This window comes from Phalacrocorax aristotelis, chromosome 5 (assembly GCF_949628215.1).
Source record: "Phalacrocorax aristotelis chromosome 5, bGulAri2.1, whole genome shotgun sequence".
Lineage (NCBI taxonomy): Eukaryota > Metazoa > Chordata > Aves > Suliformes > Phalacrocoracidae > Phalacrocorax > Phalacrocorax aristotelis.
In genome coordinates, this window is record NC_134280.1 from 49,223,707 (window position 1) to 49,250,512 (window position 26,806).

Here is a 26,806-nt window from a genome sequence, read left to right on the forward strand (position 1 = left end):
TGACAGGCCACACCCAAAGGGTGGTGGTAAATAGCTCCTTCTCCAAGTGGCAACCTGTCACTAGTGGGGTCCCCCAGGGATCGCTATTGGGCCCAATGTTATTCAACACCTTTATAAGTGATCTGGATAACAGCATCAAGTGTAGCCTGATGAAGTGTGTGGATGACACCAAGTTGAGTGGGGAAGTAGACATTCCAGAAGGGAGAGCTGGTCTGCAGGGAGATCTGGATAGGCTGGAAGAGTGGGCCAGCAAGAAACGTATGAAGTTCAACAAGGACAAGTGTAGGGTCTTGCATCTGGGAAAACATAATCCAGGAGTGCAGCACAGACTGGGATCCACCTGGCTGGAGAGCAGCTCTGTGGAAAGGGACCTGGGGGTCCTGGTTGAAAGCAAGCTCAACATGAGTGAACAGTGTGCTGCTGCGGCCAAGAAGGCCAACAGGATGCTGGGTTGCATCAAAAAGGGCATCGCCAGCAGAGAGAAAGAAGTCATCATCCTGCTCTACTCAGTGCCTGTCAGGCCACACCTGGAGTACTGCGTACAGTTCTGGTCCCCGCTGTACAAAAAGGATGGGGACAGGCTGGAAGGGGTCCAGAGAAGGGCCACCAAGATGATCAAAGGAATGGGAAGCTGCCATATGAGGATAGGCTGGGAGGACTGGGTTTGTTTAGCCTGGAGAACAGGAGGCTCAGAGGGGAGCTCATTACCGTGTACCAGTACTTAAGGGGCAGCTACAAAGAAGATGGAGACTCCCTTTTTACAAGGAGTCCCATGGAGAGGACAAGGGGGAATGGACACAAGTTGCTCTCGGGGAGATTCCGATTGGACATGAGAGGGAAATTTTTCACATTGAGGACAGTCAACCATTGGAATAACCTCCCCAGGGAGGTGGTTGGATACCTTCAAGAGTCATCTGGACAGGGTTCTGGGCCATTTGTCTAGACTGCGCTCTTCCTAGAGAGGTTGGTCTAGATGATCCCTGAGGTCCTTTCCAACCTGGGATTCTGTGTGATTCTTATGAGGAAAGGCTGAGACACTTGGGTTTGTTTAGCCTGGGGAAGACTGAGCGGGGATCTTACCAATGCTTAGAAGTATCTAAAGGGTAGGTGTCAAAAAGATGGGGTGGGACTGTCTTCAGTGGTGCCCAATGGCAGGATGAGGAGCAATGGGCACAAATATGAACACAGGAAGTTCCACCTAAACATGAGAAAAGACTTCTTTACTGTGAGGGTAACAGAGCAGTAGAACAGGCTGCCCAGAGAGGGTGTGGAGCCTCCTTCCCTGGAGACATTCAAAACATGCCTGGATGTGTTCCTCTGCTCCCTGCTCTAGGTGTGCTTGCTCAAGCAGGGGGGGTTGGGCAAGATGATCTCCAACGGTCCCTTCCAACCCCTGCTATTCTGTGATTCTGTGACTCCTCTCACACCCTTTGTCTCTACTATGGTGCATAGACTGTAGCTACACAGGCATATTCAGCATCCCCCACACACAGTGGCTGGTTCATTAGACTTGTGTCTCATGGCAGCATACACAGAGTTAAAAGCTGCCTACTAAAATGGAGATGATGGAGATGCAGAACAGGCAGCTTGAAGTTCTCTGTATGAATTACAGAACCTTGCTTGCATGAATATTAATTTTTGTCCGGAGATTCAAATGAGCACTATGTCCATCCTGTTTTGGCTTATCTAACCTGTTAATATCAGACCAGCACAGGATATGAATCTCTTGCTCACAAGATATGAATCCCTTGCTCTCCCTGTTGTCTCTTTCCCATGCTAATTTTACATTGATGAAGGTGATCAGGTAGCAGATAGATGTATGAGAAGAGGAAAGAACAGTCTAATTATCTCTGTTAATTTGGGCAGGATCAAAAGGATGCTCATCTAGAAAACTGTTAGCCAATGAAGTGAGCTGGAAGTATTTAAATAAAAAACCCAGAAAACGACAATTCTGCGGAAACTTAAATTCATAGTTGCAGCATAGCCCAGCTCAGTAAGGTTGAGTCTGTCATGACAAGAACAACTTTTATTGACATTTTGCAGCTATTTATATTTTCTTGTCAGTTTTTATGTTCGTTACTGTCTACAATTCACCAGATGCAACTGATTTTGGTAAGGAAATTTTTGAAGAGACAGTCAAGGTATATTTTTCTGTTACTGATTCATGAGTAAATACCCAGCCCAGCCTTCATTAAGAAAATCTTAGTTAAGGTTAATGAAAATCCTCATTAAGATTTTGTAATTGTACAAAGGGAAACAAAATTCATACAAGGCAGAGGGTAACATTCTTGAAGACAGAAAACCTCCTGGTTTGTATCCTATAAATCCAAATAAGTGTCAACATTCAGCTTGTTTTAAGTACAAAGAGCGCACCAAAAGTCATATTAGCAACATATTCAGGAGCCAGGTAATGAGGAACCTGAGAGTCACACAGATGATGTCATCACGAACATCTCACTGAAAGGCAGGGTTGAACTTTAGACATTTCTTTATTCTTGCCAAAGCTCTCACTAATATAAATTCTGCTGGGCTTTAAAGAGACATGCATGACAATGATCAATCCTTACAACAGTTCCACCCTTTCTTAAGATGTTAAAGTCTAAGAAAAAAAATATACTAACCTGTCTTCAATGTTGCAACAAGCCTGATGCTTTACCTGCAAAGCATCAGATACTTTATACAGATACTTTTAATGCCTTTGAAAGGGAGAAGAGCTCACTGCTTTAAAGCAGAACTATGTATGGAGGCTTCCACAGCACAGTTATTAAAGCCCCTTTGTTTTAAAAGGGATGGAAAACTGGGGTTAAAGAAGAGGCATCAAGTTAAAAAAGCAAGAGTATTTAACAAAACATGGTATTTATAGTCAGTTAATTTGGAAGAAGATATTCTTTCTGCTCCATAAGCAAAGCTAATGATACCTTGAAAGTGTCTTCGGAAAGGTAAGCTGCTTGTATTTTGGTTTAAGTTTAATGAAAACCTCCATGAAGTTTATATGTAAAGGAGGAACATTTGTTAGCTGAAAAGCAGTAACTTCTCAGAAATTTCTCAGTCCCTCTAGAATAACATGAAATTTGAGGTTGTTTTTTTTTTCACTCCCAACTGGATTTCAAATCCAGTTATTTTGACTGCATTATGCATTCAGTTATGTGCTATGCTGCAGCATAATCTCATTGTCTGGGTAAAACGTGCTCATTTTGGCTAGGATCAAGTTAATTTTCCTCATAGTAGCTAGTATGGGGCTGTGTTTTGGATTTGTGCTGGAAACAGTGCTGATAATACAAGGATGTTTTAGTTCCTGCTAAGCAGGGCTTACAGAGTCAAGGCCTTTTCTGCCTCTCACCCCACCCTACCAGCGAGTGGGCTGGGGGTGCACAAGAAGCTGGGAAGGGACACAGCTGGGACAGCTGACCCCAACTGACCCAAGGGATATGCTACACCGGATGACGTCGTGTTCGGCATATAGAGCTGGGGAAAGAAGGAAGGGAGGGAACATCTGGCGTTTGTCTTCCGAAGTCACTGTTACACGTGATGGAGCCCTGCTTTCCTGGAGGCATCTGAACACCTGCCTGACAACAGGAAGGAGTGAATGAATTCCCTGTTTGCTTTGTTTGCGTGTGTGGCTTTTGCCTTACCTATTAAACTGTCTTTATCTCAACCCATGAGTTTTCTCACTTTTACTCTTCCGATTCTCATCCTACCAGCGAGGAGTGAGCCAGTGGCTGTGTGGAGCTTAGTTGCTGGCTGGGGTTAAACCATGACAAATGTGTAGGTTAGAAAGTTTCATGCTAACTAGTGGTTGGATAACATTAACTAAAGATTAATTAATGCTAAGGAAAAGGTTAAATCACAGAGGAGAACCAGATCAGGCTTTTTTTAGCTCTCTACAACTGGGAGTTCTCTAAGGAGTACTGAAACATGTAAACATTATTAGCCAGCTCATTTTGTCTATTTTCCAGAAAGTTAGTGTTACATTTCAGGGGGTTAAGAATTACATTTTGACTGGAGAGAACAAAAACAACAGGGTACAGTCAACAATTTTGAAATGAAAGCAACTAGCCTTGATGGTAGTGGAAGTCAACTTACAGCACTAGGCCAGTGTGCTGAAGTAGTATACACAGGATCCCTAAAAATCAGAGCATCACTCTTCCACTGGAAGAGTCGTAAGTCAAGTCTGTCTCAGTTTACCCATCTGTGAATAGGGATTTAAGTACCTGCCACCAAGTACTGTATTAAAACTGGACAATTTGAAGAACCTTAAGATCAAATAATAAAGCCTGTCATTTTTTTCTAACATTAGCTAAATTAAGAAACTGGCAGTAGCTTTGTTACTTACCTAGTATACGCTACAGAACACACCGGTAACACTACCTAGGCAAGCCTTGTGATATTATGCATGTTAAGGTCATAGCAATGGTCACTTACGGCATTCCTTCTCATCACTGTCATCAAAGCAGTCCGGCAGCCCATCACACTGCCAGGCCCCTGGGATACAGCGCCCATTACTGCACATGAAGTTTCCAGGAATGTTGCATTCATTTGTGAAATTATTCCCAGGCAACAGTTGGCTCTCTGTGACAAAAAAAAAGAGGAAAGTTTACAGAGGTTTTAAAAAAAGGCATCAAAAGCAGTCGCTAAGCTGTTTGTCAGTGGTTCAATGAAGATGAGCTGAATGGATCTTGACCCTGGTTATTTTGTCATTCTCCTATTAGTATCTTGAGTATGGTACTTGGCAGCACTTTCTTTTTCCTAAATTATCGTTTTACCTGTTCTCCGTTCACACTCCCCATTTCAGATTTCTTTGTTGCTATTTTGTTTCTAGGAACATACATGCAGCCTTCTGTGTGTCCTCAGGTCAAAGCAAAGTTTGTTCAAAAAAAAAAATCGCCTTCACAGGGTCAGTCTAAACACAAGTAAAACAGACAAGGCTACAAGTACTCAGCTCTGTACTCCCATGCTCTTGTCAGATCGGTCTCAGCTTGCAGAATATTTTGTTGTTACCCAAGGGCTACGAACTAGGTAATGCATTGACTAATTCATACTTTCAATTTCAGTTTGTTTTAAACACAGTGCTGCTGATCAAACTTAGAATTGAGCTACTTCATGTTAATATAATCCCTGGCACACATCCGTCCACAGGCTAGTAAGGCAGTTGGCACACTAAGAGTCTGCCAAGTGGAGGGGGTTTAGCAGCAGAATACTGGAGATCAACAGTGCAAGAGGGAAGCCTAGAGATTTGCCTTCAAGGTTACAGACCGCTCTAGTCAGTCATTTCAGTCTACCATGTTTCCCACTTTATGCATTGTTTCTGGAGCACAGATATCACAGACACAAGCTTCAGTGAAGGAAACACTCAATGGTTTTAATAAGCACCAAAATGGCATGTCATGTTGTCAAGCTAGGGGGAAACTGCATGACAGGGCAGACGATGACAGAAAGAATATCCTCTGTCAGGTTCCAGACTAGTCCCAGGCAAAACCCACAAATACAAGCCTTCCCACATAAGGGTGGAGGTGTCACAAAAATATGCCCTCCCGCCTGCCTGCATGGTTCAAAACCAGGAAGAACAAATTAAGCTGATGTGCAGCTTAATCATTTACCTATTCATTTACCTATTTTGAGGATATTGCATGATTTTTGAAACCCTGGGGGAGCAGCAGAGCTGCAGGCAGTTCCCTGCATTGCCCACCCTACACCAGCTTGCTTCCTGCTCCTGTTGGGAGTCCCAACTCCTTCCTCTTCCCAAGAAGGACTGAGCTCCACAGGCAAGGAGAAGCACCATAAACACAGCATGGCAAGTACCCTGCTCTTCAGTGCTGCACAGGGCACAGAGCAGATCACAGCTGACAGGATCAGCAGTTTCAGGAAGGATCCTTTCCTAGCTCATTCCTGCAGTCCCAGGGAAGAACCTGCTCCATACAAGCATTTTTTGAGGACTCAGCTGCCAAATAAATGAGCCTTTAAGCATAAGGCTTTCCACAAACTCCTGAATCAGCCAAATGCAAATGGTTCCCTTCCTCCCCCACAACACAGCAAAATGCTCCATCCCTGACACAGGCAAAACTACTAAGTTTCAAAAGACTGTTTCAAAAGACACATGATAGTAATGCTTCAGGGAGGCATTTTTTTAATGGTTATGTCTGCCCCAAACAACATATTTCCTGCAAATGGCAGACTCTCCTGGGGATGTTTTAAGAATCTGCCAGCACAGAGCAGATACCTTAATGGAAGTTTGTCCTGAGCTGTTAAAAGACAAGGGAGTTCAGAAAAAGGTGGAAATAAGGTCTTCTGAGACAGATGGGGCAATCTCAGCCACTGGCCACATACCCAGAGCCACCTGTAACTCTCCTGCTGTAGCACCTTAAAGAAGGCAACAGCCAACAAAAAGCAAGCCCAGGCTATGCAGCTGTAAATTTGATGTCTTTTTGCTTTTAGCAGTTTCATTCAAACTTCAGTTTCATTCCCTGCATCACTGCTCTTCCGATCTAGAAAGAACAGGTCTCCTCTCTACTCTGCAATGGGAAAAGGCTACAACCTGGGGCACACTGGAAGAAGCTCAGTTTCAGACCACTTAGGCAGGGCCTTCACTGCTCTGAGCATCTCCCATGGAAATGACCACTTCCTCCAAGCTCAAGAATGGTGCAGCCCAAGGAGGAAGAAATCAGGCAGAAGAGCCAGAGCCCCACATGGATAAGCAAAGAGCTTCCAGAAAAACTCAAATGAAAGAAGGGGGGGGGGGGGGGGGGGGGCTTACAGCATGTGGAAAAAGGGACTGGCCACTTGGGAGGAATATAGGAACACAGTCAGAGTATACAGAGATGTGATGAGGAAGGCCAAGGCCCACTTGGAATTAAATCTGGCAAAGCATGTCAAGGACAACAATAAGGGCTTTTGCAAATACATTAGTAGTAAAAGAAAGACTGGGGAATCTGTGGGCCCACAGCTGAATGAGGTGGGGGCCCTGGTGACACAGGATGCAGAGAAGGCAGAGTTACTGAATGCCTTCTTTGCCTCAGCCTTTACTGCTAAGGCTGGCCCTCAGGTATCTCAGCCCCCAGAGGAGAGAGAGAAAATCTGGAGAAAGGAAGACTTCCCCTTTGTTGAAAAGGATTGGGTCAGAGATCACCTATGCAAACCGGATCCTCGCAAATCCGTGGGGCCTGATAGGATGCACCCGGGAATGCTGAGGGAGCTGGTGCATGTTCTTCCTGAGCCACTCTCCATCATCTTTGAAAGGTCATGGAGGACAGGAGAGGTGCCCGAGGACTGGACAACAGCAAACGTCACTCCAGTCTTCAAAAGGGGCAAGGAGGAGGACCTGGGGAACTACAGCCAGTCAGCCTCACCTCCATCCCCGGAAAGGTGATGGCGCAGTTCACCCTGGAGGTCACCTCCAGGCATGTAGAGGAAAAGAAGGTTATCAGAAGTAGTCAACATGGATTCACCAAGGGAAGATCATGCTTGACCAACCTGATAGCCTTCTGTGATGGTGTGACTGGCTGGGTCGATGGAGGGAGGGCAGTGGATGTTGTTGATCTTGACTTCAGTAAGACATTTGACACTGTCTCCCATAGCATCCTCATAGGCAAGCTAAGGAAGTATGGGTTGGATGAGCGGACACCGAGATGGACAGAGAACTGGCTCAACAACAGAACTCAGAAGGTCATGATCAATGGGGCAGAGTCTGGATGGAGGCCTGTCACTAGCGGTGTTCCCCAGGGTTTCTGCTGGGTCCAGTCCTGTTCAACACATTCATCAATGACCTGCATGAAGGGACAGAGTGTAACCTCAACAAGTTTGCTGATGATACCAAGCTGGGGGGAGTGGATGATACACCAGAAGGCTGTGCTGCCATCCAACGAGACCTGGACAGGCTGGAGAGCTGGGCCGAGGGAAACCTGACAAAATTCAACCAGAGCAAGTGCAAGGTCCTGCACCTGTGGAGGAACAACCCCGTGCACTGGTACAGGCTGGGGGCTGAGCTACTGGAAATCGGCTCTGAGAAGGACCTGGGATTGCTGGTGGACAACAAGCTGACCCTGAGTCAGCAATGTGCCCTTGTGGCCTAGAAGGCCAACAGTATCCTGGGGTGCATTAAAAGGAGTGTGGCCATCAGATTGAAAGAGGTTATCCTCCCCCTCTACTCTGCCCTAGTGAGGCCACATTTGGAGTACTGTGTCCAGTTTTGGGCCCCCCAGTTTAAGAAGGACAGGAAACTGCTTGAGCAAGTCCAGCGGAGAGCTACCAAGATGATCAGGGGGCTGGAGCATCTCCCTTATGGGGAAAGGCTGAGAGACTTGGGTTTGTTTAGCCTGGAGAAGAGTGAGGGGGGATTTTATAGGTATTTATGAATATCTAAAGGGTGGGTGTCAGGACAATGGGACTAGGCTCTTTTCAACAGTGCCCAGTGACAGGACAAGGGGCAATGGGCGCAAGTTGGAACACAGGAAGCTCCACCTCAATATGAGTAAAAAGTTCTTTCCTGTGAGGGTGACAGCATTGGCACAGGCTGCCCAGGGAGGCTGTGGAGTCTCCTTCCCTGGAGACATTCAAAACCCACCTGGATGTGTTCCTGTGCCCCCTGCTCTAGGTGTGCCTGCTTAAGCAGGGGGTTGGACGACAATCTCTAGAGGTCCCTTCCAACCCCTACCATTCTGTGATTCTGTGAAATGCTGCACCTAACTCTACTTCATGCCCGAGTCCTAAAAATATAAATCAGCAACAGGAATGGTTTGTCCTTGGCTAGTCCTGCCATGAAACACTGAACAGATAGGGCGCTGTCAATAAACACCCCTGGGCTAGTGCAGCCTTAGAACTGTTCACTAAGTTATGCAGTTCTGTGTTCAGGGTGTTTTTTTTTTTGTTAATTTTCTTTTAGTTTTTTCCTTATACCACTGATTGAACATATTCACATGAGCCTTCATATCGTTGACCTGTTGTAGCTGGTAAGTAATCATGAAACCAAAGTCACCACTCAAACAGCTACAGAGGATGAAAACTGTCAGCATTACACAACCTCCTAACTAGCAAATAACTCCCAGTGCACTAATAACACCTCTGTCTGCAACTGCAGGAAACCTGCTGCAATGTTATAAAATTATGACATGCTGTCACCAGATCAGGATATGAAAGAGATATTCAGGTATTCTTTACAATGTAAGGGTACAGCCAACATGCCATGTTCAAGTTTGTTATAAAGCATCCAAGAGCTTCAACAGCAGAACCTAGATTCTTTCTCCACGCTCCCCCCAAAAATAGCTTTCATGTCAGTATGGTACCACTGGAAGACTCTCCTGGTAGTTTTCATAACTTTTATTAGAGAGTATAAAAATTCTTAAATATTATAAAACTGAAATGTCCTGGCTAAGGATACATCTCTGATGTAAAACAGTTATTTCAAGCTTAGCAAGAGAATTAGGAATTACTGAGGCTTTTGCTGTCTCAGAACCTAAGCACCTACGTGGTACATTTAGGTAGCAACATCAAAAAGATACCATCCTCATGGCATCTCTCTCTGTTGTTCTGCACCACCTTCTTGTCTAATCTCACACCTACATCTCTCATCCAACCTGCTCCACATCCACGGGGAAGCTGCATCTATTCAAAATGAAAAATCCTGCTGTCAACACTTAAGTGAGACATCTTCTAGACTTGGGCAAGTTGCTAACTAAGAACCAACATCAGGTCTCACAGCTACCTGCCCTATTTACAGAACTGTCTTCTCCCCCCTAAGTATCACGGTGTTCCTGAGAAAACATGATAACTGGATGCATTTCAAGCACTATTAACACCTCCTGTACAGAATAGCCAAAGTTCAGCTTCTGTCAGATCTACTGCGGTTATCTTGCATGAAAAGTTTTGGCCATGATCTCCACACTTTAATGAAAAACTTTAGACCAAGACAAATAATTGAAGAAATTTTTAGAGTTTCAAAAAGTCAAAACACACAAACCAAACACCCCCTCCCCCCCCCCCAAAAAAAAGCTATTGAGTGCCTGTTACTTTTAATAATTCCTTTAAATTAATGTTATACTTCTATGCTACTAAATTGAAGCAACATTCCAGGAACAGAAACCTTTTGCTTCCTTCACTTTGCAAGCCTCCTCTATCAGATATAAAAACCCACAAACAAATCTTCAGCATGGTTATCACCTCTCAACCCTCAAGAATGGGATGTTCCTGCCCACCCAGTGCACAGCCTGCTGTGTGACTTGGGGCTTTGTGCACACAGGTGAGGAGGAGCAGTGTTACAGACACACACAAGACAGACATTAAAAGGACCAAACTAGATCACCTGGTCCATTTTTCTAATAAGGTCCATACAGATGTCAGGTTTTGTGCAGCCAGCTTGCTATACTGGCCATTGGCAGGGGCAGAAATTCCTTCAATCCGGCAGAGCTGGCTTTCCAATAGTTGACATATTTACCCTGCAGTCTCTTTGACTTACTTTTAATTCAACACAGATATGAGCTAGATGGATGCGTACAGTTAAGTAAAGGAAGAAGGGAAGAAGGGGAAATAAGTAGTCCATTTTCACTGCAACACATTGCTCACTTTAAGAAGCACACCATCTGGGCTGAATAAAAAAAGGGACTTGTGTTTCACTTTGAAGGGGACTGAGTAAGGAAAATCAATCTGTTTTATCAGCCACTTCCAAAAATGTTAGTATCTAAATATTTAATACTTGCTGAAAAAGAATCAGGGAAAAATAAATACAAGGACAAGTCATACTGACCATTTCACACTGTATTAAGAAAGCAAGTCAAGGATGTCTGTCACAAAAAAACCCTTTGCCTGAAAGCACTCCAGAGAACTGCACATTACAAAACAGATCACTACCAATAATACTGCTGCTTCTGTATCAGAAAGCATAATCATTAAGAGTAGGCAGTCACCCTGGTCAAGGGGGTTTTGAGGAAGAAATACAAGACACTTCTGTGTTTGACACCCTCATGAACAATGCCAGTAACTTCAGCCTCTTTGCAAAGAGGCTCTATCGCCAAGGATGAAGCATGAACACTTCACTGCCAACCTTTGGCATGTCTTCTGTGGGAATCCTGGGATCTTCACTGGATACTTTTAATGGATCACTGCTTCAAATGTGAAGAGAATTATTTTGATCCAGGCTGGTATGTAGCTGTGAGACAAAAGGGGTACTTATGATACCTTCCTATCACATGATGCACATAACGTGCTCCATACATGAATGAATTCATTCTTCCTTTCTACTTATCCCCTTCCTGGGTGTAAATCCACATCAGGTTTGATTTCAGCACATCAGAAATCTGTTCTCACTCTACTGAAATCTGCAATGTGTTATGAAAACAAAAGGTGAGAGGCTAGAACAAGTCAGTGGCTGGAATTTGCAGCAAGATGGCATCAAAAAAACATACCTTCAATACCTGCCAATATTTGCTCACCAACAAAACACATCACAACTAAAGAAAAGTGAGCAGTAATGGCAGACTTGAACAAACTCTTTTTGATCTTCCTTCGTCATCTTAAAAGACATCAAAATAAGTGGTGCTAAGTGCCTGGTAGGATATTAAAAGATTTGATTTCTCAGAGACTGTGAAACTATTTACAAATGCTTGCTTACATTCAGTTGCTTCTGTAAATTTAGCTGCTAAGGATGGATGCATCTTATCATACTACTTTATACTGACATGAAGCAGACTCACTCCACATCTACTTTACAGGTATCTACTAATGCAGATTATGCTTTCAGAAGAAGAGTTCAAAAGCTGAGCATGAAGAAACTCCAAATGTTATGCTTTGCCTATAAACTTCAGTTCAACTTGTGCATGTGTAAACTTCACCGGCAACAGAAGTATGTTGTCAGCAAGACAACACCAGTGGAATTAAGGTAGACTTGGCTTAACGCTTACTGCACTGAAATGGAAGGTAGAGCCCATTTGTGCTTCTGAGAGAATATCAAAGTCAGGATTCCTGCAGCCACCCAAAGAGCCTGTGGCAACAAACTTAAACCACTTTACTACACTTTACCCATTGTTAAGATGAAAACAGGGCACTAGTTTGTAAGAGGAAGGTCCCATACTGAATTCAAGTATATAGGGCATAAAAAGATTGCCCATTAACAGCACCAAACAGGTAAGGAAAGTACACTAATGAGGACTAAGTTTATTTTACACCTCTTACATAAACACCTTTGATATCACCCAAAAAGGTTGTTTGCATCTGCATGTTCGTAAGTATATCATGTAAATCCCAACAAATTCTAGTCTTCAGCTTGCTTTGCTTTCCTATCCACTACTGCAAAGGTGCCTTGCCAGAACAGAAGTGTCCCAGTGCACATTTAGGCTGGCTTTGGGAACCAAAGAATAAGACAAACTCTTGCTCTGCCGTGAAGCCTCTGACAACACCTAAGCCATCTGTCACAAGTAAAGGACACCTGCCAGTGATTATCTGACAACTTAAATCCCCTTGAACAGCTTTAAACCCTATCCTCCCCTATCCTCATTTAAACTGCCTGATGATTACATTGCTTATGCAACATTAGAAGTTATGAGGGTTATTCGTAAAGGCAGATTGACAGCCTCGCTGCAATACGAGTGTTCAAAAATGTTTCTTCACTGAAGCAGCAGGTAGATTAGTCATTATTCAAGGAACTGCTCACTGTTCAAGTTCAACTTTCCTTCAGCTTTCCAACTGTGATCCATGAGATGTGATGTATTCTACATCTAGCATTTTCAAGATTTAAAATGGATCAGGGCTAGTCAAAGGAGTAGAAACTCCTATGGTTACTTCCAATTAAACACTAAATATTACTGAGGCAAGTCAAAGTCAATGGGAAAACCCTTTTAGAGCAGTAAAAAGGATAGCTGCTTTCAATTTAGACAGAAAAACTACAATGGCAGGGAACACAGACTACTACCGGGTGCCCATCCTTCACCCATTAATTCATCACAGCAAAAGCTGCCTTTATTGAACTGGAAAGCAATTAGCACATTGTGTTCTCCACCATAAATAATACAATATACATAGAAGAGAACATCTTTTTCGCAATATCCTAGTGTTAGTTTAAGCAATTGGCACATTCTCAATAGTAGGTGGCTACATTTCATCACTTAGCTATACAAGCACCTGAAATCTTTTAGAAAATAATACAATATTATATAGATCATTCCCTAATAAACAACCATTTGCTTTTTCCTTGCAACACCATGTGCAGGAAGTGAGCCGAGGTGAACAGACTTACTTTAATCCTAAAGCCTTCGTGGCTGGATTCTATATTTGGGGGACTGAGCATTTCACTAGAGCCCCCACATTTGCTAGTCTCCAGCAGCTGCTTGAGTACACACCAAAAATATATACATCTCCTAGGTCTGCCGGCTCTCAGCACAGTCAGCGTGGTAGAAGAGAAACAGGCTATGGGCCGTTAACAGTACAGAGTGAACACAGCTCCAAACTAGTACAAGTTGAAACAGAAAAAGGAGGAGGAAGAGAGGAGAAAGAAATACTTGTTTAGATTACTAAACTGGGTGCAGCTCGAAAGAGAAGCATTCCCCAGCAAGAAGGTCAAATGGAGATTATATGCTGTTCTTATCCAAACTAAAGCTACCCAACCACATCACTTCCTTACAGAAGCAGCAGAGGTAAATAAATCTTATTCTCAATACCTTTGAGGAATGTATGGCTATAACACTACCCTGGGGACATTATTTTTGTCTTCACAAAAAGAAAACACTACAGGATTTATGCACAATAGCGCAGAAGACCTACAACATATCTTCGGACAGAATTTAGATTTCATGATCCCATTCTCTGCTTTAGCAATATACTTGTAATTGCTTGCCAGCAGGAGCATTTGTATCAAACAGCTGTACCCAAGAGAAATTAAATGGGGGGTAGGGTTGAAGGAAGAGATAACAAGCTCATGTGTCCCAACACACTACTCTGGTCTCCTGTCAACCAGGCCAAGCTGACATTCTCTCTGGAAAATACAGGAGACCATGCCTGAACTGTGAGAGCAGAGAGACTGAACCTGATTAATTCACTTGTAAATTTAAGCATTTAACTCCCCATACACTGCTCCAGACAAGAACAAAAATTACAGAGTTGAGCCCTTTTTATCCCCTGGTGAATAACATTTACGATCCTTTGCATGGCTATCTTTCTCCCGAATTTTGGTTAGTGGAGACTCTTGGATACTCATGGCAAAAGGGGTCAGTCAGTACATGGCCCCCAACTTCTTTCTTTTGACTATAATAGCCACATGAGTAAATGGTTATCTTTACTGAACAATTTCCCCACCCTGCTTGCCCTCAATCCCCCAAGATAGCTTAGAGTGGAAGACCAACTCAGACTGTCTCATCCACCCAATCCCTACAGCAAGATCAATACTCCAAATATAGGATCATTTTGTTTATCCCAGACTCTTCTCCAGTTCCTCCCCCACCAGTGATTTTAAGCAAACTATGAAAGCCATCACTGTACAATGAATTAGAGCATACACTTACACAGAACCCTCTAATAATTAACACCATCTTGAATGGAAACATTTTCCCTAATTATGTGTTCCTCACGCTCTTAGAAGAGCTTAGCTATTATCTCCAGGTACTTAAACAGAAAGTTAACAGAGCTCAGAATAAAAATCTGAAATACAAAGAACATAATCAATTGTTATCTGCAGGATATTGAACAGTGATGCCCTTCTCATCATTTCATCTTACCCACAGGTTGTTACATTCTCTCTGATCTTCCAAGAAAGCAGAAGACACTGTCATAAAAAAATATTCCACTGCAGTGCAATTGAACAAAAGCAGGCAGCCCTGCCCACCACACTAAGCCCCTGGAAAAACCAGCTCGAGAGGGAACCAAGTCTTTGACAGAGAAAAGCTGCCCAGTTACTGTCTCCACATCAGCTCCACAGTCAGGTTCTTAATCACTTTAACTTCCATGCAGCTTAAAGCCAGGTGCACATTTGTACATCTTGGTAAGCAGAATGAGGACAAACAAAAGAGGTTGCTGCACAGTTGCTAGGGGATCTTAAATTTTTTGAAGTAATGTGCATCGTTAGCAAAGAAAAGTGAAAAGGTAAGACCAGCAGACTTTGGGGGATCCTTTTAGTTTCTGCTGCCCCAGGAGAAGCTCACGTTTCAGATTTCGGTATGGCAGTGAGCAGTTAGTTATAGACAATTAAGGCTTTCAGACAGCAGTCAGTGATGACCGCTGACTTGTGGCTTTCAGTCTTCAGGACATACCTCCTCTAGCACAGTGCTTTGAGTCACAGGGCGGTGGCATTCCTTCCTTGAAATCACTCCTAGCAATTTATCAGCTCTACTCCAAACACCAGCGCATTAACAGGACCACTTGCCTTTCCACTTCTTAGAAGGCACTGCTTCTGCAGGCACAGTCCTACCTTCAGACAGATTATTTGGAAGTTCAGCTCCAGCATCAGAAAACAATAGCCATTTCCACAGGCTGTATGACAGACCTGCCCATTTCTGAAACAGCTTTGACTCTCCTGTCCCCATTAGTGCCAACAGTTTGACTTAGACCCCTGTAGAGTATCACAGTGCTGTTTCCCAAGAGAGATGCTGTTGCATGAAACTTTCCTTTGACTGCCACCAGGTTAGTGTCTGACATTATCCTTTTCCAGATATTCCCTGGCTAGAAATGCCTACTTTTTGAATTTAACTTCAAGCTTTAATTTGATGGAAGAGCAGGAGAGTACTGGTGGCAAAAAGTAATATAAATACACATCAAAAAATGCAGCTGAGCATCTTGATGGGGGTAGCAGCAAAAACAGCAAGAATAAAAAAACCTAAAGATGTAATTTCTACCTTCAAACGTGCTAAAAGCAAAGCAAATCCTATTGATTTTATACCCTCCATAGTCAGTAACTTTCAACACACTTAGAAGACAGTACCTGTGCATACAGAAAATATTCCAACTTCTTCATGAACCATGTATCTAGAATACATTCAGCACTATAGACCGGCTACCCTACAAAGGGCACTGAACAAATCACGTTACAAACTACTGACACCTACAGAGGACAGTAAATAGAGAGTAAGTAACCTCAGTCTTGTTTCTCATCTCCCAAACTACCATCAATATCAAGTCCTTATATCAAACTTCCTGCCGTATATTATTGCAGAAAATCTTGGATTTGTAGACCTCATGCTCAAATTGCTACCCACCATAAATTTGGAAGGTAAAACACACTTGGTTTTTCACAGCTTTTAAATGTCAGCTTACTTAAAACAAAGATAGCTGAAATACTTTCTGAAAAAACAGTACTGTTGCAGGTTGCAACATCAGCTCTGGCTGCTGGTCCAACCCACTGCAAGAATCAAATCCATCTTTTATTCAGGCGTACAGGGGAAGCTGACTGGAAAGTTAAATTATACCAATGACAGCCAGGGAGTTGTTTACATTCCTTCATCTACAACAACTCTTAATGCTGAAACTCTTCCTCCACCAGTCTCATCTCACTGCTTATTCTGCTGATAAGACAGGGTAAAAGAAATGTACTTATGGCAAACATCCACCTAATGATAAGATTTCCAAGCTGAATCTTATCTTCTTTCTTCAACAGGAAGAAGTCTGAGCACTCATCTTGAATAGCCTATTGATAGGGAGGAAAAGAAAAGAAACAGAGTCTTGTATTGACAGATAAACACCATGAAGGTGGGAGGAGTATTACTAATAAGTTTTAGTTTATTCAAAGATCTTTCCTTGGGATTCAGTACAATTTTGCCTTTATTTCACAAGCTGTTGAGACAATTACATTCTGTCTGCAAAACACAACAGAACTTGAAATTTTAAAATCAGTCACCCATAAATCCAGGCTTTAAATGTTCATGTGAGATGAAATGAAACTGCTACATACAGATCTGTATATAGCTACTTTCTGCTATTATGCCCAGGTTTTAGCTACTTGTTCTCTCAGCAAACACAGCCCTCTTTGTCTAACATTTTCCTTGGCAACTGGATACTGCCAACAGCATCAGCCAGTATAAATCATAAGCTTGTGTAAACCGGTAGGGACCAATGGCAGAACTGGACAGTAAATCTTGTACAAAGTGGACTGTATCATTCAATTAGATGATAGGAAGGGCAAGAAAAGGAATAAAGAACAACAAGGCTTGAACTGAAGTATTTGGGGTTTTGTGGTGTGGCTGCAAAACCGTAAGAAATCCCGTAAGTTCGGCTCAGGTACATGGATTTGAGACGAGCTGGTAAAGAAACAATTGTCCAGCCAATACCTAGCAAGCTGCAGGTCCATAACAAAAGTAAATTCAACATGCACAATTAATCAAATTTAAAGGAATAACCTACAACAAAAGTGATGAACAGAAATTCCATTTAACAGTGAGCACTTTGTTAGAAAAATAAACTAAAAAAATCCCCCAATTAGAAGGGGCTAGGTTTACATTTCCTCACACAATACTCTATGGCAATAAAAACCTACCCAGCACAATTAAGTTTAAGTTTCCCAATCACAGAATCTGAACATTCATTTTTAAAGATCAGAAGTTTTTAATTGCGCTGAAACTTGTTTCTGCAAGGACTTTTTTTTGCACTGTGCAGATGCAAGAGGTCACATAAGACTGCTGTTTACCACATTTTCTTGCTTAAAAACATCTACTGAATTACCTGTACTTAGGCCCCTTCAGAGATGACAGTTGGTTGTGCAAACTCTGGGATGTTCAGCCTTACGAGCTAGGCAGATTCTTTTAGGTCTTATACCTGATGTAAGAAAAATCCTACAGTTGATTTGGCTGGAGAAAACAACTGAATTCACTATTAGTTTATTTCCCCACATACAAGCGCTCCTTCAAGCTGTTCTGTGGTGCTGTACAATGATGACTTAAAGGGTGCTCCAATGAGAAGTAATCACTAGGAGTGGCAGCAGTTAACTGTGAGGCTGTAAATGTCAGTGTTAATTCTTTGGAAAAAAAAAAATCTGTAGTGTCAGTTGCTCTAGGAGCATTTCACTATGGCAGTGGTTAAAGTATACCATAACTTATAGGCATAAAAAGCACTTAAATCCTTTGGAGTTGGTAGCTGATACTGGACACATTACCCCCTCTACATCCCAGCATACAAAAAACAATGCCCAAATATGCAGCAATACAAAAACGTGGAAGGGGAGGAGAAGAGGGGTAACTACGAAGCAGAAAACCAATCTTTTCCCTCAGCAGGATGCTAAGGGGGTATCACCTTGCCTCTTCTCCAATGACTAGTCACTCAGCCCTTAAAATAGTATTTAGTATTTTTGCAGTCTTCCGTCCCACCACACAGATCACACACAGAATCAACCTCTGCAAATGAATGCAGTTTAAGCATTGCAGAAAAAAACCCTATAAACAGAAATTGTTAACTGGTAGGCAGAAGAAATGTTTCACCCGGGGGGGTGGGGGCGGGACAGGACCGAACCACAAAACCAAAACCAACCACTGCACCTCCAGAGACCTTAGAGCCCAAATACATAAGACGACAATAATACGCAATGTTATTATCGGTCAGTGGCAGAAGCACTACATCAAATCAACCACAGCTTTTTGTACATAGCTGTGATTAGCTAAAGGTGCACCTCCTCAACAGCTTAAGCTGATCTAAATCAGAGCTAATAGCCCCACCTTTCTCCAACCCCAGCTATAAATTCCTGGATTTCCTCTTACTATCCAGTTGCATAAACTCCACCACAGGTGGGCATCAAGCTTTAAAAAAAGTTACCCTAAAAGCCTTTAGTTCTCAGCACTGTCTGAATCAACCCACAATCAAGTTTCAAGAACATCTGCCATCACTGAAGAGAGGGAGAAGAACACACATGCCCTGGAAGAAGGGACAGCCCAAACTGGAAATGCACTCTTAGGTTAAGAGCAAGATGAGGACTGCAGCCTTTTCTGAGGCTAAACCAGATAACCTAAAACCAAAACACCCCTGCCATTTTCAACTCCAACAGACACCACTTAGTCTAATAAAGTTGCTTGTCCTTAATAACTATGCCACAATTCCTTCTTTAAGCAGCGAAGGAAAGTTTTCAAGAGCAATAATTGTCTTGGCAGCTGCATATCAAAGTCTTCGCCAGCAAGGAAAGCTGCATGTCAGAACCAGACATGCCATGCTATGTCCCAGCAGGCAAATAGGTGGTAAAGGCTGGTATCCCACACTGACATCTTACTGGTAAATGACCATTTGACAGGTGTGCCAGAGCCAGAACATGCAGGGCTCTGAAAGCAAACTGACTATGTAAGCATGGTGGAGAAAGCAAACAAAGTGAAGTTATGATAACAATATCCTCCTGATGATACCAGGAGAGTATTTATGCATTTAGGATCTGACTGCACATCAGTACAGCACATCAGGAGGGGAAGTAAGCTGCGCTATTGGTAACAAGGAAAGAACTCAGGCTGCGCAACTACATGAAAAGGCCACATCTTGGAAAGAGCCTGCAAGACACAGCTGGGATGTGAGGCTCCGCAGAGGGGCCAAGTCCAAGAAAGGCCAGGATGCAGGCCAGAGTAACAAAACAAAACATCAACAACATCCTTAACAAGAAAGGAAAAAACCTCATAACGTCTCACTCAACACTGATCTAATTTCCAAGTATGACGAGATTGATGACATAACCACCATTTTAATCTAGACAGAGACAGATCTGCAGAATTCCCTACCCTGGGAAGGCAACTCAGCTCCTGCTTTGAAGTCTTGCCCTAAGAATAGAAAACAAGGAGACCAGAAGTCTCTTCTGAGACTCCTAAAAAAATCTGGAAGAGGAACAAGGATGTTTTTCCAGACAACATATTGAAGCAACAGTTAAAATTAGGAGAAAAATTAGCAGAAGACAATAAACAGTTTAAGAAGAGAGTGACTATACTAGGTTCTAGTGACAGCACAAGGCCAGTGAAGATGGGGTACTGTTCCTAAACGGAAGCATCAGCTGGATATAGATGATAACCTCTTCAAATATTAATGCAAGTCCAACAAAGAAAAAAGACTGAAAAGAGGGCATACATGAAGACTATGTGAGCTAGGTGACAAAACATGGTGCAAAATGAACATAGAACATCCCCGAATCTTTAAAGGGAAAGGCAACTCATTCCTCTCCAGCTGCAGCAAGAATGCAGAAATGGATATATACACGTTTAGAAAAAACAATTTCAACATAAGCCAGACTAGAGCCTTGATTTCAGAGGATGATCAGGGTGGATAAAAATTGGCTGATTATAACCAAACCCATCTTGAAAACATGACAAGCCATGGCACAGCCACAATGACACCCTTTAGACCATCCAGGACCTCATACCACTCATAGGACCTCATACCACTCATAATATTTTGGAGATCACTGCTAATATACTGGTCTAATCCAACAGCGAGACATTACAGGACACAAGTCCCTTCAAATGTCAAGCCCTAGGTCTGTTTGAAGAGATTTTGCCATTGTTTTAACTTGAGAGGTTTATTTTATAAAAGACTCTGTGCATTTGCCCTTTTCCCGTAGTTCTGGTCACATGTCTTCCACTAGGCAAGCCTCAAAAAGAGAGTTAAGTGGGGCAGAAGATGGGTCTCAGGAATGAGAGACGTATACAACAATCGGTTATTTACTTGAAGTTGGGAATTTCCCATAATCACTACCAGAGACCTAGATAATCATCACTTCAAGCGAAAAATAACAGCTTTTATAACCACCTACCTAAAGCATGATTTTTTCCCATTCAAACTGAACTCTTTGATGTGCTTTATACAGTAATAAAAATTTATACAGAGTGACTCAGTATTTGATGCACAGATTAGATTTCTGCTGCTTTCTGTAAGCAAATCAATAACAAAAATAAATGGTATTTACATTTTGTCAATGGGAAACATGCTGTTGGAAAGATACATGGCAGGGATTATATTGGAAGTGAGAGGCTTTCTTTTCACAGGAGTTTAGTTTCACCTTATCTATTTCAATTATTCATTGTAACAGAAGCCCTAGCCGAGAGCAATAATGTTTTTCCATTGTAGAGAAACATGTACAGTGCAGATGGGACGTTAATGCGGCTGCGTAGTGTGGCTGTGCAATCTTTCTGCAGGGGACTGGTCACCAATTCTTTCCAGCAAATACTGCCACAGCAAGATACCATCCATACGCACCATATATTACAAACCGCTTTCGAGCTAGCTGTAAAATCAGGGGGTTGTTTGCAATACAGACAATCTTGGATTTTGGCTCTTTCAGCAGTTGCTTTGTGTAACAGCACAGGGAAGGCTGAAGAATACTGAAATGAAGACAGAAAAATTTAGCAAAAAGCAGAAAAACTTCTGATGCATGCATGAGAAAAATGAACGTTTGCTCAGGAGCAGTGGAGGCAACCGTGGTCAATGTCTGTGGAAAGGGCCATACAAGAAAGGGTCCACGATTTAGCCTACGTGGTGTACCAGCTTCCTTCCTTTTCCCATTTTTTGCTGTTTCTTTTGATTCCTGCCAATTCTGTTTCCTTCACTTCCTAAAGTCCTTGAACAGTTTTCAACACAGAGAAGTAGCACCTGCTTTTTAGAACTTTCTCCTGGCCTCGAAAGAAAACAAAAAATTATGCCACCCTACTCAGTGCCCATTAGACAAAAAGACTCAAAGATAAGCTTCCCAGTACACTCTAGTTATGAAAGAATAAGCATTTATATACGTTAGCCCCTAATCCAAGTGTTTTGGGTGTCTCACTTGAGCCACTTGCAGTTTCCAAACCTGGATGCGTTTTACTCAGATGGGTTAATCCCTAGACAAACTCTGAGTTAACAAAAATAAGCTTCTGGTTAATTACAAAGCCATTCTTGCCTCTTAAGCCTTCATTCAACATTTTTTGCATTAGGCATTCTTCCACTGAGCCAAATCAAAACTCAGGGGATCTCTAAAACCTTGCTATAACCCCATGCATCATTTTGCTGGTTAAACAAATTCCTGAAGCACCACACTCCTCCTGGCATCCATCATATTTATGTATGCTTAAAGTGTACTTTCTGAAGAAGCCAGGGCAAAGACACATCCAGACAGAGCACGCCAAACTGGCAAATGCTAGGAGGGCTGCAGAGCAAACCGATGAGCTGGGGAACCACCTACAGAGTTACACAGATGAGGACTAGAAGGAACAGAGAGGGTCTCAGAAATGTCATTAAAATTTTCAACAGAAACAAGTAGTCCATAATATCTCAGTAACCCAGAGAACTCAAGATGCCCAGGCAAAAGACATGGCTTCTACATATTCAATAATCATGTTTTTACTCTCAAAGTGCATATCTATTTGGTTCCAAGGCAGAACACATTTGTTCTCACAAAAAAGCCAAACTGAAAATTAGGATGCAGTAAGTTCATAGATGTGCCAGTCTTTTTCAAGGTTCTAGGGAAGCAAGCATTATCACCTGCAGTAGCACCTGAGACTGGCCATAACAGACATCCTCAAGAGCCTTGACGCATACACTAATGAAACAGCAGTTTCAACATGTTGCCATTAAGGGTTAATTTTGAATTTCATTGGCCTAGTTGGCCATTCCCATAAATACCAACCCAGCAGATATAATTGCAAAGCAGGTGTATTTGGCTCCAGTCACTCTGCCAATTTAGCAGCAACTGAAGTCTGAAAATTGCAGGGTGTAAATTTAGCATAGCGGGTCTCGCACATCGTGCTTTTTTACTGGGAGAGACTGTATTTGATTAATCAGAATTAAAAGAAAGATATCACACTTTATGAAAGCTTGCCTATTTTTTCCCTCCAATCTCTGGAAAGAGAGATAAGAAAAATCGGACTGTATTGACTGGATAATGACAAAGGCAGTACAGCTCAAAACCACATGTTTCCGAGTTTCAACAGTCATTTCTTTCAGGTCGATGAGCAAAGAATTGCTAGTGCCAAGCAATGCCAAGACTTCTGCCAAGCAGCTATCAAATCTGGGTAAGATAAGGCAAGCAGGAAGAGACATCTTTGGAATACATGGACAACCTGGACATATTCTCTCTGTAACAACCATGTTCAAATTTCTTTGACAAGAAATCAGCAACTGGCTAGCTCTAACTGTGGCTCTCCACTACCACTCACATACACAATTGCACCTTCTTTTCTGTCCTTCCTACACACTACAAGAAGTTCAGAAGGCAATGAAAACTGTACATAATAGATATTTTAAAGGATGCTCTGGTAAGTATATATAGTGCTACACTGGCCATCAAAATAGACCACTAGTGTAACATATACAGGCACTAGTCAAGGTTTTTCCTGCTCTGCGCAACACAAGCGTGCAACAGCAGCAAAGCAGTCTCCAGCCTTTGCATTTCCATGAGTCAATCATGTCTGTGCATCACTGCTGTTAGGATGACTAATTCTTACTTGCAGCCCATACTTGCTGCTACTTATTTGGGTTTAGATTTTCTAACGAAGTACCTAAGCAGACTTGCTCCAGGCTTACTAAGATTTTTAGTGTCTCAGCACCAGAGCCACTGCCACACTTCCTCTCACTTCAAGCACACAGGCCTGTATTTAAGAGAATGGGAATCTTGCTGAACATTCAAAACTCATTTTTCTCCTGTGGAAATCTGAATTGAACACACTTGGGAACAATAAAGATCCTTAAAAAGGCACCTGAGATTCTTCATAGACTTATTTCTTTAATTTTGATTCCCAGCTACTGCAATAATTTCAACTTTTCTTGAAAGACAAGCTGACACATTCTGTTCAGATCGTCTTCTGTCAAATTGTTGCAGAGTCACAGCTCCCACCTTCACAGACAGAAAGCCCGGTAAACTGCAATCATCCATACGCTGAGGTTTTCTCTCTTCTCTGAGCCCAGTTCATTAGGATCAGAGAAATGGGCCTCACAGGAGAGGTGCAAAGCTCTGTCAGGTAACAGACCCTGCTATAACTTTGGAAAACCAAGTTAAACACTTCAGAAAAAGATCACATACTTCAGACAATATGCAAAGTAAATGGAAAAGAGAAATTAAAAAAAGCAGTCTTTCCTCCTACAAAAGAAGAGGGGGCTTTCATTTAACAATTCTCTTCCCTAAATTTTCCCTTCTTTTCTACTTCCCAATGAAGATCAGTACTTTAGCATAAAAATCACTCTTACAAAGGCAAAAATATTTGGCCAAGATTATGAATCCTCTGCTTAGATCATACAGACCATGAATTTGGGACCTTTTTAAAATTTGTTTTTATTATAAACAAATGTTGCTATCCTTCAATTTGCTTCCAAAAAAAGGCTCCTTCCTTTTTACAAACACTAATGCTTAGTGACACCCTGTCACAGCAATTTAACAGGACACCTCAACCGTCCTGTTTGCAGGAGACATTACACATTAGCAGAAGACAATAAGCCATACTGTCTAGGACGCAGGATAAGCACCATCATGAGAGACAGGTAATGTCACTGGATAACCTGTGACCTCATACATTACACAATACAACATGCTGTTCTGTTTTAAGAGACCCCCATGCAAGTGCCACCCAGACAGGCCTTCCTTTGCCAGTACGTAAGGGGATAAGTAAGTTCCTTGCGTTCAGGAACTAGAAAAACTGAGTTTTGTGAAAGACATCAACAACTCAGCCATGTTCTCCACTTCAAGTCTGGAAGAAAGCCTGCCTGCATATCACACTGCTTCATGTGGAACGAGACTCCTCTGACCCCGGCAACTAGCACAGAGGAAAGACGATAGCCAACAGTCAGGAGTGGCTTACCTCAGCAATACTTCATTAATAATTTAACCGTTAACGGCCATGTAACTGGAGCGGTTGCAGGAGACATGAACTATGTCATTGTCCATTATATTGAAAGCACTTCAACTGTCTTTGCTTTCTACTTAAGCAACAGGGCTTCTCTTTTGTTCAAGGCTTAGTCCCTTTTAACAAGGAAAAGGGTGTGAAGCTCAATTAATAATACAATTCACTTTACTTAAAAAGTTTACGCACTCAAAAAAGACTGAATGTTATTACTGTAGGTAATTTCCCGTTATCCTAACCTCCCACACAATTTTCACATATTCAAACATTATATAGTCCATAACATAGAAGGGAAAGATTTATGTATTTGTTGCTTTACTCACTGCAAGTTATGTATATGGATATTTCTGATTCAGGAAGTTAACACAAAAATATTACTTTTGACCATTTACACTGGCACATATTACGTGAACTAGCTGAAAGTATAAAGGGAAAACTAAGATACAGAAGATAATGCAATGCTAAAGCTTGTCCAGGACTTGAGCACCAAACAACTTCATTCTTGGTAAACACAACACTGGCTCTAAGTGTCCTAACACCATATTCATGTGTTTCATTCACAAAGCAGATGATACAGCTCAGCTAGCAGCACTTAGGTTATCCACTCTCTTTTCGCACTATGGTTGTATATTCTCCAGATTTCCAAAGAAATAAATTTAACAGGAATACTTTAAGTATTGACTGCATTATGGCTGATGACTGCACAAACTTAACTGAACTTACACGTAATCCTCACCAAATAACAGTAGTTCATTCCATGTGTGAACTCAAAGGACATGTGAGCACGTCTATGATACAATATCCCAAACACAGATATCCTTAAGCTAACAATGAAAGTTCTTGCTTCCTTTCCATTTACACAGTCACTAAGGTTATAGAGGAGATGCTGATCATATGAAAAACATGCCATATGCTGACTCCGAAGAGAAGGAGGGGGCAACACAAGAGGAACAAGTGGCAAAGGCAACACAAGTCCTCTCCACTAGCTGAAGCTGTAAAGATACAATCAGAAATCCAATGCAAAAGAAGTGAGCTCTCTAGGGAAAATTAATTTATTTCCTCTAAAAATCTACTGCCAATGGAACAGCGTATCCTTCAGCAGTTACAGAAGTTCATCCCAAAGGCAGGAATACTTTTTCAGAGACTGCTACCAGCAAGGTAACTTTGCAGCTTCATCACTGTCATCATTTGAGTGCCCATTAAGAGTTTCTTGGTGTATTTCAGATAACCCTGTAAACAACACATTTCAGGAAGGGCCAGATGATACCAACACAATAGACTTGGGTACCTGGATGGCATTTCTCATCAGGCTCAGACACAGCAGATTGTCATGTCATTCACAGCAACTGCCACAGACTGGTGACACCACAACTTTTCCAGTATGTCAACATACCTTCTGTGTTTCAGAAACACCTTGTCAGCAAGAAGCACATGCCAACAGATGCTTTGTGATAGTGTTTGATCATGTTAGAACAAAAAATTTTGTACAGCAAGATGAAAGCCACAGTAAAACTTTAACTGTATAGACAGAATAAGCTTCCTTCCCTCCATATATCCCCCAACCAGAGCACAAAATTCAGTGTACTACTGGAAACCAAAATCCAATTACTCATTCGCTATAGACCAGCCCAAGACTCGATTCCTCCTTGTGTTGCACCAGTTTTACATTGGAGTTGCTCCTGTGAAGCTGTTAGAATCTCACTGCTGAAAAGGAGCACAGAATCAAGCATTTTGTTTGTAGAAAGTGACGGTTTAAGCCATTGTACTCAAACCTTAAAATCACCTTTTTCCCGTTCTCAATTTGCTGCCTAGAGAAGTCTACAATAAGTTTTCCCGTAAGAGATTAAAGAACAGATTCAGGAACGTACTGTGCAGGTACATTACCACTGAAGATCTCCTAGCCATCAAAACTTCCACGTAGGAGTTATTAAAACTGGGAAACTATTCAAAGTAACAGCATCTTTTATATCCAGTTATTTTCTTCCTCTTCCTCCGAAGAGAGCTAAGAGTGACACTGAACAGAACAAGGTACAGATGGCTGAAAAGATTAACTTCTTTCAGTATTGTTTTTGTAAACCAACACT

General features: G+C 42.1%; 1 protein-coding gene across 2 annotated transcripts in view; it reads right to left on the bottom strand.

Moving 5' to 3' along the window:
- Positions 1 to 26,806, bottom strand: part of LDLRAD3 (low density lipoprotein receptor class A domain containing 3) — a 119,460-nt gene that overhangs the window by 77,152 nt on the left and 15,502 nt on the right. For both annotated transcript variants that reach the window (XM_075094343.1, XM_075094341.1), the window contains exon 2: positions 4,423 to 4,569. In XM_075094343.1, the coding sequence (XP_074950444.1) occupies positions 4,423 to 4,569 (147 nt within the window). The remainder of the gene's footprint in view (positions 1 to 4,422; positions 4,570 to 26,806) is intronic.